The 16373-nt window shown below is 49.4% G+C and overlaps 1 protein-coding gene across 1 annotated transcript in view; it reads right to left on the reverse strand.

Annotated features, from left to right (window-relative positions):
* The window catches only part of LARGE1 (LARGE xylosyl- and glucuronyltransferase 1), a 428799-nt gene that overhangs the window by 63227 nt on the left and 349199 nt on the right, over nucleotides 1-16373 (reverse strand). Inside the window, exon 7 of the mRNA XM_070410997.1 lies at nucleotides 10182-10286. Within this exon, the coding sequence (XP_070267098.1) occupies nucleotides 10182-10286 (105 nt within the window). The remainder of the gene's footprint in view (nucleotides 1-10181; nucleotides 10287-16373) is intronic.

Consider the following 16373-nt stretch of genomic DNA (forward strand, 5'->3'; position numbering starts at 1 on the left):
TAGAGCCCAAGCAAGTCAGGTAGCTCCCAGAGAACAAAAAGTAAAGGTTTAAAGGACTTCAGAAGACCACAGGCCATAACCAGATGGCCTTGCAAAAACCTGGCGGGGAGAACAGCATAGAAGGCCAGAAAGGGCGGGGCAGTCCTGTGTGAGGTGGAAGCTGCACCCATAGTCGGGGGGGGGGGGGGGGGGGGGGGGAGGGGGGGGCGCGAGCTGGTAGAGGTGAGCCCGGGTGACCGGCCAGAGCCAAAAAAGACTTAAGTCAGCCACTGCTTCATAGTAACTTTGCCAACATTCCCTCCTGCAGGCAGAGCGCCTCTTCTGTCTGCCCTTGAGCCCGGCAACTAATTTCTCAGCATGTGTCCTACCGCCTCGTGCCAGCAACAAGGACCCCTTAAAGCTTTCAGCCAAGGGAACACCTGAAGCTTCCATTATGAAAGCCTGTTTCAGGGGAGGTTCTCCCGTTCTCCCTCCCTCCCTCCCTCCCTTTCTTCCTTCCCAAGCAGCTTGGCTAGAATGGCCTCGGTCCATTCAGACCCCGCGCTTCCTCAATTCAGAAGAAGCTGAGGTCCAAAGTGGCTATGAGCCTCGTTCGAATTGGTTCAGCGCTGGTTTCCGATGAACCCTTTTATCCCTCACCTTGGCGCCCCTCACGTGTGGTACAGGGCATGCTGCAGGATGCTGAGAGGCCTTGTGGGGAGCAGGGTTAACGAAGTTAACGAAGTTTAGGAGACGGCGGTTCAACAGAGTTACAGTGTTGTCTGTATCAGTGTGCACGAGCCCTCTGTCCTCCAGGAATCTGGTCGGATATTGCCTCTCCCTTCATTTTGGGTCCTCCCTGGCGTTGTCTGCATTTCCTCTCAGTTCTCCCCCGGAACTGCAAGGGCTGATCCATGAAAATGAAGAACTGTTTATTAGTCCTTGAGTGCCTCCTGTGGCTTTGCCGATGTGAACTGGAGCAACCTTAGGTGGGCACTGAGCGGGCTGCTGTCCAGGAGGCCCTAGGGGACACGCGAGCTCTCATCCCACACATGTTTATGCGAATGACCCTCATGATTGCGACTTCCTTCTGCTTTGAAGTTTGACAGTTCTCTTCTTATGCATGACCCAATAGAAGGCGAGTTTATTAAAAACCACTTAATTTAAAAATCCCCTGCTGATTTCATTTGGGAATCACTTTTGATCACATAAATGAAACGCTCTACTTTTTTGCTTTTTAATTTTTTTTTTCCCCTTCTCAAAGCTCTTTAGCAGAGAGAGCCACCAGAAATCCTTCCATCTGAAGCCTTTCCAGACAATCCTGGGATTGTTGAAAGTGAGGATGGATGGAGTACAAAGGGCTGCTCAAACCTTATAAAAAGCTGGTGGTCATTCACTCACTCACTCATTCATTCAATACCTATCATGGGACTGCTAGGTGCCAGGCACCAGACATGCAGAGATGGAAAGCACAGTGGTTCCTGCTCTCAGGAGTCTGGGAGTGCTCTGGGAAGGCAGGGTTGGTTCAAAAGGAGGGTGGGGGTCAGATCTCATGTCGTGCGGAGCGGTCCTTTAAGAGAACAAAACTTGGCCCTTCCTCTTCTTTCACTGCACAGGATGTACTTGGCCAAGGCTGTGACAGGGCTGAGCACGTAAAGGGTTTGGCAAACACTTTTTAACCAAGGTCTGCAGAGCACTTTTGTTTTTGTGCTTCTGTAGGCAGACTTTTAATTTAGGTCCCCTCAGAGTCACACCTGCACCCACTAACCTGCTATTATCCCGAACTCTTACACCACAGTTTCATCAGTTTCTACATTTTTCATAAATCAAATGGCCTTTAGGCTCAACACCATGTCTGGGAAATCCATTCACATGATTGCATGGAGATGTAAACTTTTTCACTTGATGTTGGATAGTAATAACCTATAACATGACTGTATCTTACCCTCGTTACCCATGACATTGCTGATGGACAGCTGGTTATAACCACACTGGATCATGGCTTCTGGTGTCATCTGTAGGCCCCTCTGTTGGGCGCACACCTAGGCGTGGATGTCTGGGCCACAGGGAGTACACACGTCCAGCTGCAGCAGCCAGTGTAGAGTGGTTCTTCCTACATACACCCCCCACTGGTATTATGTGAGTTCCAATTAGCCCACGCTTCCACGAGTACCCGGCATTGCCTACCTTTTTGCATTTTAGACCTTCTGGTAGGTATGCAGTGGTATCACATTATGGATTAGCATTTGCATCTTTAATGATGAATGGAGCTCAGCACCCCTGCAGATGTTAGCTGCCCTCTTTTAGGAAGGGTCTGTCCACGTCTTTTGCTCATTTTTCTGCTGGTTTCTCTTGCCGGTTGGTGGGAGTTCTTTATGTGTTTATGGGGCAGAAGACCACTGCTCAATGCTGCTGGACTTTCTGGGTGCAGGGTGCTCGATGCCCACTTGGCTAGTTTTTTATGGGATCAAAGAATATTAAGCAGGAAGAAACCTCAGAGTTTAGTGAATTCATACCCCACCCCGAGGACACTGAGGCTCAGAAAGGCTAAGTGGGTGGCGCAAAAGAACATAACAAAAGAGAGCAAAACTCAGGTTCTGAGATCCCCACCTTCCCCTGGCTTTATTTGTCTTCCTCCTCCAACTTCCCACTTCTCTCTGATCAATATGTTTAAACTCACCCCGGCTTTTCTTCCTCTTTCTAGGCTCATTTACCAAACGAGGGGGATAATTCCCAGCCAACTGTGTGGCCCTGAGAAGATTCTACAAACAGTTCCCCTTAACCAGAGATGCTTTGCAAATCACGAATTGAGGAACGGTGCAGGTGTGGGCTGAACTGGGTACCACAAAAAAGATCCGTTCGAATCCTGCTCCCAGTACCTGTGAATGGGACCTTATTTGGAAATAGAGTTCTTGCAGATGCGATCACGTGAGGATTAGCTATACTACAGGAGGGTGGGGCCCTCGTAAGAAGAGGAGAAGAGACAGAAACAGACTCAGAGGGAGGAAGGCCTTGTGTCGCTGGAGGCTGATGCGACTACAGTGAGGGGCCACCTGGGGCCACCAGCAGCTGGGAGAGGCCAGGCAGGATCAGGGCTCAGAGACGTCAGAGGGAGCATCGTCTGGCAACACCTGGACTGTGGACTTCCAGCCTCCAGAACTGGGAAAGAATAAATTCCTGTCCGAGCCATCAAGTTGCGGTACCTCCACATGGCGGTCCTCAAGGAGCTGACGGCACCGAGCCCCCAAGTCCGCTTGCTTCGTCTCAAAGAAACACACAAGAGCAACCTGACGCCCAAGCACCCCAGGCTGTTGTCTGGGGCCAAACTCACTATTGCCATTTGACAGATTTGGACACATTCTCAGATCATCATTAAATCCTGGAAGGTGAGGGATTTTGCTCCCTTTAGACAGCAGGTGACGAGACAAACCTAAGGCAGGAGCAAGGCTCGGGGGTTTGCTCTCCTCCTCAGCTCCCAGAAACCCCACCAGGAGATGAATGTCTCCCAGGACCGGCTTGGAGACAAGACAGCCTTTCCCAGGCAGTCAGTCCATCAGAAAGCAGGAGATCACAGACACCCAACAAGGACGTCCGGCCACGCCCCGGCCACTGCAGTCAATGTGCTTAGTTATTAGCGACTCTCCCGCTGTCTCTTCCAGTAAGAACAAGGCGTTTTCTGCAGTTGTTCAGGGGAAAAATACAAAGAATCCAAGACTTTGGTCTTAAATCACCACTGAGCAAGACGGAGTGATCACAATGCATGGAAAAGCCAGCTGTCTGTGCAAGCATAGAGGACGGCCCAGCCTGCCTGGGGGCCTGGAGCCCAGAGGGCTTTCTATCAGGTGCTGAGAAGTAACTCCTCCCCCCGATGGAAGTCAGGTCTGCTGACCAGCTCGCTGGCGCGGAGCGTTTAATGTTTTATGAATAACAAGCCTGCCTCTCCCTCCCTGTCTGGCTGGATGTTTCACTGCGCGAGATGATGTCTCATTTGCTTACCAAGAAGGGCGAGGTGGCTTGGCTGGCCGAGCAATTTGGACCAGTTGAACGCGCGCTGGAGCCTGACCGAGCGCTGAGCTAATGGACCGCAGAAAGGGAAGGAGCTTCTCCCAATTTCCACTTAAACAGAGAGAGCCCACACGGAAGGGCACCTTTTTTTAATCCTCACCTGAGGATGTTTTCCATTGATTTTTTTCAGAGAGAGTAGAAAGTGGGGGGGGGGGGGGGGGGGGGGGAGAAAAAGAGAGGGGAGAGAGAGGGGGGAAGAGAGAGAGGAGAGAAAGAGAAACATACACATGAGAGAGACACATTGATTGGGTGCCTGCTGTACACGCTGCGACTGGGGCCTGGGATTGAAAAATCAAGGTATGTACCTTTGACCGGAAAGGCAACCGGGGACTTTGGTACACAGGCCGGTACTCTAACCACTGAGCCACGCCAGTCAGGGCACAGTACGCATCTTTTCATCTTTCACTCGTTCACACGCTCCAAGGAAACGCATGCATTGCATCAACATCCACTGAGGTACGCAGAGCTCAGCCTTCCACGCTGCTTTCACCCTGCATCCCCGCCCCCCATGTACGGAGACTAATGCTTCGGGAATGCCTCTGATGTGCCCAGGTCCTCTGTCTGCCCTTCTCTGCCACCCTCTGCGCCTCAATCTCATCATCCACCCCCCCCAAATCTGTCAACCCTCAGTTTGTTCTCTGTATCTATGGGTCTGTTTCTGTTTTGTTTGCTCACTTATTTGTTCTTTAAATTCCATATACACATGAAATCATATGGTATTTGTTTTAGGGTATGGTGCCAGGTGGGTACCAGACTTATCAGCGGGATCACTTGGTAAATTATATAAATGTCTAACCACTATTCTGTATACCTAAACTAATATAATAAAATAATACTGAGTGCCCACCGTACTTGAAAAAATAAATAAATTGTAAGTGGCACTTAGAGATAAAAGCATGAAAAGTACTTAGCAAAGGGTTTGGCATAGAATAAATGCCCAGCGAATGTGAGCTGGTGATGTGAACACAATACATGGATGGCACCAGGTTATAAGATGGTGCACAGCTATCTATTCCTGTGTGTGGGGGGCGGGGGGGGAGGGGAGAAGGCTGGACAGATCCCCCTCGGCAGGTCTCAGCAGCGTTGCTCCCAACCTCAAGCACTGAGGCCCCAAGAAGGGACTAGGCTCTGTCATTTACTGGCTCTGCTAACTCCTGACACCAATTAGCCTCTCTGCACCTCCATGGGCTCCTCTGCACCTCCATGGGCTCCTCTGTAAAGTGGGGATTACGTGAGCTAATGCACATGAATGCACAAGTCACACCTCAGAGATGGGCACCGTGACCTTGAGAGACCTCCCGAAGCCAGATGCCTCTTCCCATCGTACGCGAGTCTTCAAGGCATCCGTGCACTGGATGAAGGCCAGATTATGTTCTTGTTGGCAGGAAGATTTAGGATCATCTCCCCGCTTCTTTCCCTTTCACTGCAGACGGAACCAGCCGCACAGGTATCGGGATGGCTGGGTCACGCTCCTTAGCTCCTTAGCTCTTGCTATGCTAAGGCCAGAGTGGACAGAATCCCTGACCTTGCATGGGTCAGCAGAGGGGGGGCAGCGACATTTTCAGGAAATGGCTTTCCCTTGTGCCCACGGTAGCCATGCAAGTCGTTTAGTCCCCGTGCTGAAGTGCGAGAGCCACGGAGAGTGGCCCATCCATCGCAAGGAAAGGGCTCTGCTTCCCCCGGGCCCTGGCCCGGGCTTCATGGCTTCCGAGGCCTGGCTGGCCCTTTTAGTCAGAGAGCATCTGCCTGCATCAACAGAAGCTGAGTGAGGTTTCTGCGTTAGGTGGTTCAGTAATAAAAGGACACAGACTGGGTGAGTGCAAGCAACAGAAATCATTTTCTCACGGTTCTGGAGGCTGTCCTTTGCAATTTAGACTATTTCCAGTACAGAAAGCAAACACATAACACACACACACATATCCACACAACCCCGTTTAGTTTTGAAGTGGTTTACTTTTTAAAATATTAGTTATTTTAAATAAACATTAATTTTTAATCAAAATGTAATTAATTAAATGTAATTAGTATTTAATAAATAAATATTGCTTAAAAAATTTACCTACCTGATCCATGACACATTTGCTATTTTCTAGCCTATGAAAAATTTTAATATCTATAATATTTGTTAGACCAATACCACTTCTTAGGCTCCATTGTGTATAAATACTTGCATAAGCCAACAAATATGAATATAAAGGATGTTTATGTGTGGTGTGGTTTATAATAGGTAGGGGGAAAACCTAGAAACTAAAACACCGATTAATAGGAAATAAAAGGAATTATGGTACATTCAGCAAATGGAAAAACTATGCACAGTCCTTAAAAAGAAAGAAGAAAATACAACTTTATGTACCAATGTAGAGAGATACCCAACATTTTGTTTTGAAGTAAAAAGCACATGTGACAATGAAAAAGGAGATGCATATATATAGAGAAATAGATAATTACATATGTGAAAAGAAGAAAGTCAAGAATATACTGCAAACTGCTACAGTATTTAAGTTAGGGGAAAGTGATGGGGTGGGGGGGGGAGGCAATCTCATATATTACTATATTTCAGTGGTATGCTAGTAAAAGTTTAACAATTAGATTTCTGAAAAGAAAGAAAGAAAAGCCCTGATTTGTAGTGTCTGCCAATTTCCATGGTGTAAATACTCCCACCATGGCAAATTTCAAGCTACTAATGCAATGTCACTGAACGGAGCTGGGAGAGATGTGCAGTAGCTCATCATTCCACAGTATTCCCACCATACAGATACAGCAGATGTAATAACCTTAAAAGCACAGATAATAGGAATACGACTAGGAAGTAATGAGTGTTGAGTATTTATTACCTTTTTTTAAAAAATCATTTACTGGTAAGTTTATATAATTTGACTTTTAATAGTCGCTATGCTTAATAATCAGATCTCACATTTCCTGAGAATTTAAAAATGGGCTCTCACAAACCATGGCTCCTGCACATCACTGCATTTCTTGAATATTTATCTTTTTATGAAAGAATATGGATATGGATTGTTGTAAAAAAATATTTAATGTCGTCTGTCCCGAACACCAGCATGGTAGCCTCTGACCACCTCACTAGGTCTCCTACAGTTGCCAAGCCTGAGCAATTACACACTGAAGTCAATATTATTTTATAGTAAACTAGAGGCCCGGTGCATGAAATTAGTGCACGGGTAGGGTCCTTATTCCTGGCCAGCGATTCGGGTTGATCGGAGCCTTCCGGCTGCCAGCCGGGGCCTTCCTTGGTTCCGTGCCGCCCCCTGGTGGTCAACGCACATCATAGCAAGTGATCGAGCTCCCAGTCTCCTGGTTGAACTCTCGAGGGGACACTTTGCATATTAGATTTTTCTATATATAGATTAATTTCCTTTCATTTCTTCTTTATATTACAGTCAGGGTGCTAGATTGATTTTTGGAAAATTATATATGTAGACACTGTAATCATATAGGTAATCTATGTATTTTATCCCAGGACTGTAAAAGAGGCGTTCAAAGCATGTTATAAAAAATGGGACATGGCCATGGGATAAACAAGGCATTTTCGTTATTTTTGTGCATGACCCTGAGCAGAGAACTAAAATGGGGTCAAATAAAATGATGCAAAGATTGGCCTAAATCAGAGACAACTCACCAGAGATAAATATAATGCCTGTGCTTCAGGCGCAATAAATCTCCTACCGACGTCCAGAATGGGGACCCTTTGGCCGAATCGTCATTCATGGGGCTTTTCAGTTGAACTCCAGTCCAATTTGAGCTTGATGTGCAAACGGCAATAAAAGCCTGCACGAGGTTCTCAAACGTTCGCATGCATCGGAGCCAGGGAGGGGGTGTGTTTAACATAACAGCTGCCTGGCCTCATCGCTACAGATTCAGATCCACTCTCTCTGGGTGAGGGCCTGAAAGCTGATGTTATGAACAGGCGCTCTGATTCAGAAAAGGGGCACAAGTGTCCAGGAGGAGGCTCGGACCTCTGACAGTTTGATAACGTCCAGGTCAGAGCCTCACCCTCAAAAAGAGAAATGGGAGTTTGGCAACTTGCCCACTGTGGTTCCTAAAAGGTCCGGCTTCGTGCACCGAGCAGAGAGGCCCTGGGAGGACTTACTGGAAGGCAAGACAGAGCAGACTCCTGGACCTTCTGCTCCGGAAACTTCCTGGATGCTTCTTCCAGGGCAGGTTCCTTGTCAAGCCCCGGCGAGACCCTTTAAGGGCAGAGTGGAGGATTCTGCATTTTCTAAAAGGATCCTTGATCCCGAAACCACACAACTCACGCAAGTTCACGCTGGGAAGTTTTAGCTCGTCATTAACACTGCAGGCCCCTTACTTATCCGTCAACTGTCTAAGCTTCAGTTTGCAGCTTATAAAATAGAGATAAGAATAGCACCTGCCTCCTGGGGTTAGTGTGCGGATCAAATGAGATTAACACCTACGAAGCACCTGGCACCGTGCCTGGCCAGGGCCCAGCTGGTGTGCAGGGCCCTGCCCTCACCATTAACAAAGTACTGCAATACTCCCACACGGGCTACAGAGAGCCGCTACTCTGAGCCCCGTGGGTCCACTCCCAACTCCGCTCCTCTCAGGGACTCCCCAGAATTCCCCACCATCCTACAACTCAAGGGTTAATGCCCGGCACAGCCAGGGGGGCCTCCAGGAGGTAGATGAAGGGGCAGGTGGTGAAAATTCTTCACTTGTAACCTCTTCAGGCTATAACTAACGCCTGGTAGGTGTTAGGGGAAAATGAGACAGGGGGCGTGTGTGCGTGGTTACTGTGGTAAATGTCAGCAAAGGGACGTCCCATGTGGAAGGATGGCCTTCAAACAGGGCTCCCTACCTGCCACCTCTGCTGCTCAGGACATGGACGCTGGACCTTTCTTTCCTCGCCCTAGTCCCGCTTTGACCCCGACTCTGACCCCATCTCTGAACTCTCACCTCTGGAAGCTTGATTCTCCTCCTTTTTCCTTTGGCCTCTGGGATCCTGTGTTTGACCTCTCTAGAGTTGGACCCTGGGCTCCCAGAGTGAACTGCAGGACAGTTTCACCCATCACCTCCAGGTGGCGCCATCCCCCGAGGACATTGATCCCCACCCAGGACAGCTGGTTTTAGAGGCCAGGCTCCAGCTGGCCCGCCCCACCGACTGCTCCCTGAGCTCCAAGTTCTAGTCCTGGCACAGGTCCTGGTTCTACATCCTCTGAGAACAGGGGCCCAAAGCAGCGGCAAAGAGGACGGAGGGGAGGAGGCAGAAGGATCCAGAGTGTTTTAAAGACAGACACTGGCAGGACCTGAGCCTAAGGGGAGGGGCTGCCCTGGCTTCCTGGATTACATGCTCCATGAGGTCTCAGGCTGTATCTGGCCCCCGCAGCACTGGGCCTAGTGCACAGGAAGCATTCAACAGACAGAGGTGAACAAAGAATGTATGAGCATGAATGCTACTATTAACAGATAGAAAGAAAAGAGGAGACACAAGTTGGGGACTAGCAACAGGGGAGAAGAATGGACTTGATTTCAGACACAAGGTGTTTAATGGCTGTGGCATTCCTGAGCACCAATTACCTAACATTTCTGCCTTTCCTCCTCCGGGCACGTGGCCAGGTTACACCCTGTGAAGGTGGGCATTGACATGCTGTAGCCAACGACATATTAGCAGAAAGCACGTCACATCGGACCAGATGCCTTCAGAGCCAATGGGTCACCTGCTACTCTGCTCCCTGTGCCAGTTAGTCCCCATCCAGGGGAACCCCGAATGCTGACGGTGGCACCGGTCCCACCCACCTAACGTGGACATGGCATGTGAGCGAGGAAGATAGGTTTCTGTTGTGTAAAGAAACTGAGACGCTGGGCTTGTCACTGCGGAGTGATCTCTAGTCTATAGTAACAGAGCCACGGCACGCACAGGTCACACTCATAGAGACCCAGGGTCTGCCCTGAAGGTCAGGGGCTTTGTGGTGAGATGCCCGCAGACACCATGGTCCCACCGCTACTTGGCCTGTAGGGGCAGCACCGAGAGAGGGCTGGAAGGCTCCCAGGCCACCAGGTGGCTTCACCTGTGCTGTGGCTCACCTCCTCTCCCCAAGGAGGGAGCAGGAGTCCTCATATTGCCCTTTGTAACCCGCCCCTCCCTGCCCCTCATGACCTACCTGTATTGTAGCCCCTTCCAAGCGCGGGCCAAGGGCGGTGATTCTTCCACAGGTTCCCCAGGTACCAGTCGCTCTGGTTCTCCACCAAGCCCAGGACCTGCTGGCCTGTGAGGGAGAGAGAATGCAAAGGTCTTCAAAGAGGCCGAGCAGTGGGTCAGCGAGTGTGGAACAGGAGGCAGAGAAATGGCAAATCGTGGCAGGAGCTGAAATTATTCGGTTTTTATCGGCTGCTAGGCTCTGACCTAAGGGCTTGACTTGTGTTAACCTGTTTAATTCTCACACGTAGGCAGCCCATCTATTTTTCGTATCCCCATTTTATGGAGGAAAAAATGGAGGCTCCCCAGAGTTGCTAGTTAAGTTGCCCAAGGCCACACAGTTAATATGCAAAAAAGCCAGAATCCCAGACCATCCATCCATCCATCCATCCATCCCTCCCTCCCTCCCTCCCTTACCTCTTGCAACACACAGTTATCGACATACTATGTTCCAGTGTTCCGGTCCTAATGTTTCCCATTATATACTAACTCGCTGGCCTGGGCATGAGTAGAGATCATTTCCTCATGTCAGAGGAAGAAGTGAGCCTTGTTTAATGAGACGGGACCCACAGAGAAGAGCCAGCTCCTGGCCACCTTCTCGCCGTGATTTTACTCTCACTGTCCGCCAGCCTCATGCCAATGTGACATCAACTCAGGAGTGTTTTATGCAGGAACAACTGCTTCTCTGTCCCCAGAGCAAATCCCTGAGCCTTGTAAGGAGGGTTAGTCAGGCATCAGACCCAACTGCCTTCCATTGGACAACCTGATCGTGCACGCCAAGGTGTTTTCTTAGAATCAATACCATTTTACAGACTAGGAAACTGAGGCTCACATAGGGCTGAGGTTTGCACAGCTAGCGATGGAACCAGCATATACTTCTCTATTTGCCTGACACCCAAGGTTTATAACGGAAATTATAAATCCATATCTTTTTTGTTGTTGTTGTTGTTAATCTTCACCCGAGGATATTTTTCCATTGATTTTTAGAGAGAGTGAAAGGGAGGGAGAGAGGGAGAATCGAAGATGGCGGCATAGGTAAACACCGGCTATGCCGCCGTAAACAACCACTTCAAAAATACAACTAAAAGACGGAACGGACATCAACCAGAACCACAGGAAGGCTGGCTGAGGAGAGACTCTTCAACTAGAAGGAAAAACAACAGCAAACCGAGGCTCAGAGGAGGCGCAGTGTGGAAAATTTAAAGGTACGGTGGTGCGGCAGTGTGCGCGCAAAGCGGGCTGGTGGCTGAGGGCGCGGTTGTCGTTTTCAATCAGGAGGGAGTCTCAGACTCTGGGCTACAGATCCGGGCGAGTCTCTAGGGACCCAGACTCAAACGGGAGAAGCGGGACTGTCTGGCTACGGTCCCTGGTCCCTCCGAGGTTTGCAGCGGTTGTGGGGACAGAGAGGCAGAGTCCCTGGGGACGGACTGAGAGCAGCCATAGCTGCTCCCTCCCCCAGCCCTGTTGACCCCGCCCCGCCCAAGCCCTGCGCAGAGCCATTTGCCGATCGCCTCAGGCAAAGGCTGGATTAGCACCTCCCCAGAGGACTGAAGTTTTCCACACAGCTGATTCCTACAGCCAGTCGGCCTGGTGGTCAAATCCCTCTAGTGTTAACTACAACAATTAAGGCTTGGCTAGAACAAGACTGCGCACAAAGACCACAAGGGGGTGCACCAAGAAAGCATAAAAGATGCGGAGACAAAAAAACATGATAGAAATGGAGGATATGGAGCTAAGAATCGCAATTTTGAGGGCTTGCTATAAACTTGAGCAGAGCCTCACGAAAACTAATGAGACCCTCGATGCTACGATAAAGAAATTAAAAAGTAAGCATACACGGACTGAAATAAAGAATATTATACCCAATAGCAGACCAGAGGAGCACAAGAATCAAACCAAAGATTTGACAAAAAACACCCAACTGGAAAAGCAAAATGAAAAAAGAATCCGAAAGTGTGAAGATAGTGTAAGGAGCCTCTGGGACAGTTTCAAGCGGACTAATATCAGAATAATTGGGGTGCCAGAAGATGAGAGACAGCAAGATATTGAAAACCTATTTGAAGAAATAATGGCAGAAAACTTCCCCCACCTGGTGAAAGAAATGGACTTACAGGTCCAAGAAGCGCAGAGAACCCCAAACAAAAGGAATCCAAAGAGGACCACACCAAGACACATCATCATTAAAATGCCAAGAGCAAAAGACAAAGAGAGAATCTTAAAAGCAGCAAGAGAAAGAGACTCAATTACCTACAAGGGAATACCCATACGACTGTCAGCTGATTTCTCAACAGAAACTTTGCAGGCCAGAAGGGAATGGCAAGAAATATTCCAAGTGCTGAATAACAAGAACCTACAACCAAGATTACTTTATCCAGCAAAGCTATCATTCAGAATTGAAGGTCAGATAAAGAGCTTCACAGATAAGGAAAAGCTAAAGGAGTTCATCACCACTAAACCAGTATTACACGAAATACTGAAAGGTATCCTTTAAGAAGAGGAAGAAGAAAAAGGTAAAGATACAAATTGACAACAACAAATATGCATCTATCAACAAGTGAATCTAAGAATCAAGTGAATAAATAATCTGATGTACAGAATGAACTGGTGCTTATAATGAATCAGGGACATAGAAAGGGAATGGACTGACTATTCTTGGGGGGGGAAAGGGGAATGGGAGATTCGGGAAGAGACTGGACAAAAATCGTGCACCTATGGATGAGGACAGTGGGTGGGGAGTGAGGGTGGAGGGTGGGGCGGGAACTGGAAGGAGGGGAGTTATGGGGGGGGGGGGAAGAGGAACAAATGTAATCCGAACAATAAAAATTTAATAAAAAAAAAAAAAAAAAGGGAGGGAGGGAGGGAGAGAGAGAAACATCGATGTGAGAGAGACATATGGGTTGGCTGTCCCCCCCGAAAAGGCCTGATCAGGGCTGGGGATCGAGCCTGCAACCGAGGTATGTGACTTTGACTGGAATTGAACCCGGGACCCTTCAGTCTGGAGGCAGATGTTCTATCTAGTGAGCCAAACTGGCTAGGGCATAAATCCACATCTTATACAAAGAGAAACCAGGCTTAGAAAGTCTAAATAAGGTGCTAAAGGTCTCATGACTAATAACCACTGTCTTCTATAGCTAACTACTGCCTTCTGGAATTAACATCCTCACGCTGTTGGCCCACCCGAGGAATGAACACCTTCCTGACCGCACGGAAGCCCCCTGCTGGTAGGAGAGCAGCAGCTCCCCGGGAACTCGGCGCTGGGTGATATAGAGCCTCCTCAGTGTGGTGACAGCTCCCTCAAACGACGCCGTGTGGGTTTGCTGTAATTTATTTGATCAATTTATCGAGCTCCTATCTAAATCAACACCCCAGCACAAATACATAAATTAGAGGCACGGAAAATACTATCACCCACTTTGTCATTCCGCATGATCATATTCAAAACTTGTAGGATCCCCCCGAAACACATAGCACCGATTCAGGAAGCCGAGAGCTCTCCATTCCACACGCAACAAAGCCCAGGATGCCGGTGCAGAACACTCAGATCTGAAGGGCAAGGCGCCCTCAGCGCAGAGAGCTGGGCGCCCAGTCCTCAAACTGCGCCCTCATCAGAGAGCCCAGAGGCTGTGACACAGGCAATGTGGGGTCCTTGGGGAGCGGGCTCATAATTCCTGGTGTCCCTGAGTTGATGCTACAATTTTTGGGGGGCATGATGAAGGTGCCATGCACTCAGAATGGACACACACATCACCACTGACAATGCCTAGAAAGTAGTCAAATGTTCAGTAGGCCTTTACTCTTATCATCACACCCAGAATTCCCGGCTCTATATACCGCCCCGTCTGCTTGGCTTCAGGCTTGAGCAGTCTCAGCCGTCTTCTCCCTCCCTTAGCTGACATGATCCCTACTCTACCTTGACGTTGGTTCAGTTGACTATCCATTGAGAGTTTGCTGTGTGTCAGACACGGCACAAAACACTAAGGAATCCAGACAAACAAAATGCAGGCCTTGCTCTACAGGCAGCGGGAAGAGGAGACAGATGAACTATTATGAAGCTGTGCAGTACCTGCCGTGACAGAGACACGGACAGGCCGGAGGAGGGGAGGGCCTGGATGACTGACTCTGTGGGGGAAGGTGGGCGATTCCCGTTCCACGTCTTGGCCGCAGTCATGTACCACCTGCCCTTCCCCTTCACACAGACTTCCTAACTCCCAAGTTTCCCTTAAAACTTTTCTGATAACGGTGCTGCCTCACAACACCTGCCTAGGCGGAGAGTCCCTCAGTCCCCCGCCAGTTACAGTGCAGATGGGACAGGTCCTCTCTCACAGCTCCGCCACATCTCAGCTCATCAGCCACGTGGCATCTACACCCCGGCCTGCAGAGGTCCGTGCCTACACCTCACCCTGGGCCTGACAGCCTTACCCAGAGGCAGCCTCCTAGGGGTTCCTCCTGGGGAGCGGACCCGGGTTCCTGTGAGCCGCCTCCCGCCCTCTGCCTCTCAGCATCCTCACCATCATCTCGTCTTCTCAGGAGTCATTACAACAAAGCACCGTGACTAACAGGAAAGGCTCTGTCATTGTTCTCCGTGCGGCCCTGCGGTGATGATGAAGTGCACTGCTCCCCGTATTCCTTCCTCCAGGCACAAGTTAACTTATGAAAATGAAGCTGTCTTCTTTGCTTATTCATACATCACCACTAACAGCCAGACAAGAGCGAACAAGCTTGCTATTCTGCCGGGCCCTGGTGTCGTGTCACCAGCCAGCAGACGGATGGCTCCAGGCTGGGGACTCCCCTCCTCCCCCTCCTCCCTCAGCTCTGGCTCCAGGCAGGGCTCCTGCTGGTCGGAGGTGAGGCCCAGGAGGAGGGATTGGTGACGCTTCCATGTGGCACACGAGGCGTGGAAAGGGCAGGCTGCGCATTCACTGGCCAGGTAGGAGGAAGGCAGCGTGGTCCATCAGAAAAAGGGTGTTTAATCCAGGCAAAGAGGGTCCTGGCCCCAGTTCTGTACGGCTTGACCAAGGTATCACCTCCTTGAGCCTCAATGTCCTTATTATAGAGGCAAGAACAGAAATTATCTCCTGCCCCTCACTACAGATGGCAGGGATCAAATGAGGTAACATATGCGGTGCCTGGCTCATGGTAGACGTCCCACTGAAGGCCTTTCTCTTCTTTCTTTGTTAGTCATTGTTCTAATGTCTTCCCATTCAAGTGAAATGGGGAGTCCTTATGACAGGTTAAATTCAGTTTTCAATCCCAGCTCTAGAAATCATCCCTCTTTCCTTCTCCCCCCTCTCCACCCCAAGATCTAGCCTCTCCCCTACCCCAGACAATCAGCAACTCCCGAGGCAGCAGAAAACAGGATGCTTAGTAAATGGTAGGGTGAAGCTATAGGTTTTCCTTATCATAGCCATCCTGCACTCAGACATACGTTGGTCACATGATCACATAGTCCAAAACTCTGGCAGGCTAAAGATCACATCCCGATCTAAGGCCTAAGTTATGTTTCAGCTTCTGAGCCCCAAGGTGGAATGACCCCCTGGCTCCCTTCCCATGGGACTAGACACAGGGACATGGGAACAGACCTCCAAACTGTCCTCAAGACTTGAAGAAATGATTCTTTACCCTCACCTCACCTCTGACCAATCAGCTCCATGCATGACCCAAGCCCCTAACTCTTTAAAAAAAAAAAAAAACAAATATATATATATATATATATATATATATATATATATATATATATTTGTGTTTTTTTTTTTTACAGAGAGGAAGGGAGAGGGATAGATAGTAACATCGATGGGAGAGAAACCGCTATCAGCTGCCTCCTGCACACCCCCTACTGGGGAGGTGCCCGCAACCAAGGTGCATGCCCTTGACCAGAATTGAACCTGGGATCCTTCAGTCTGCAGGCTGACGCTCTATCCACTGAGCCAAACCGGTTAGGGTGCATGCCCCTAACTCTTGACATCTTGTGGTTTTGCCCTGTAGAATCTGTAACCTACATGCCCTGGGGAGTTCTGGCCTTTGAGCCTTAGCTTCCCATTCTCCTGGGTGGTGCCATCCATCAATCACATAACCAACATTTCTCCACCTCGATGCTCAGTGTCCAGTGCTTGGCTCTGCGAGGGCCGAGTGGGCGAGCTCTCTTCTGTGACACTGCACA

Source organism: Myotis yumanensis, unplaced genomic scaffold (genome assembly GCF_028538775.1).
Source record: "Myotis yumanensis isolate MYYU_CA2020_CCGP unplaced genomic scaffold, mMyoYum1.0.hap1 SCAF_3, whole genome shotgun sequence".
NCBI classification, from domain to species: Eukaryota; Metazoa; Chordata; class Mammalia; order Chiroptera; family Vespertilionidae; genus Myotis; species Myotis yumanensis.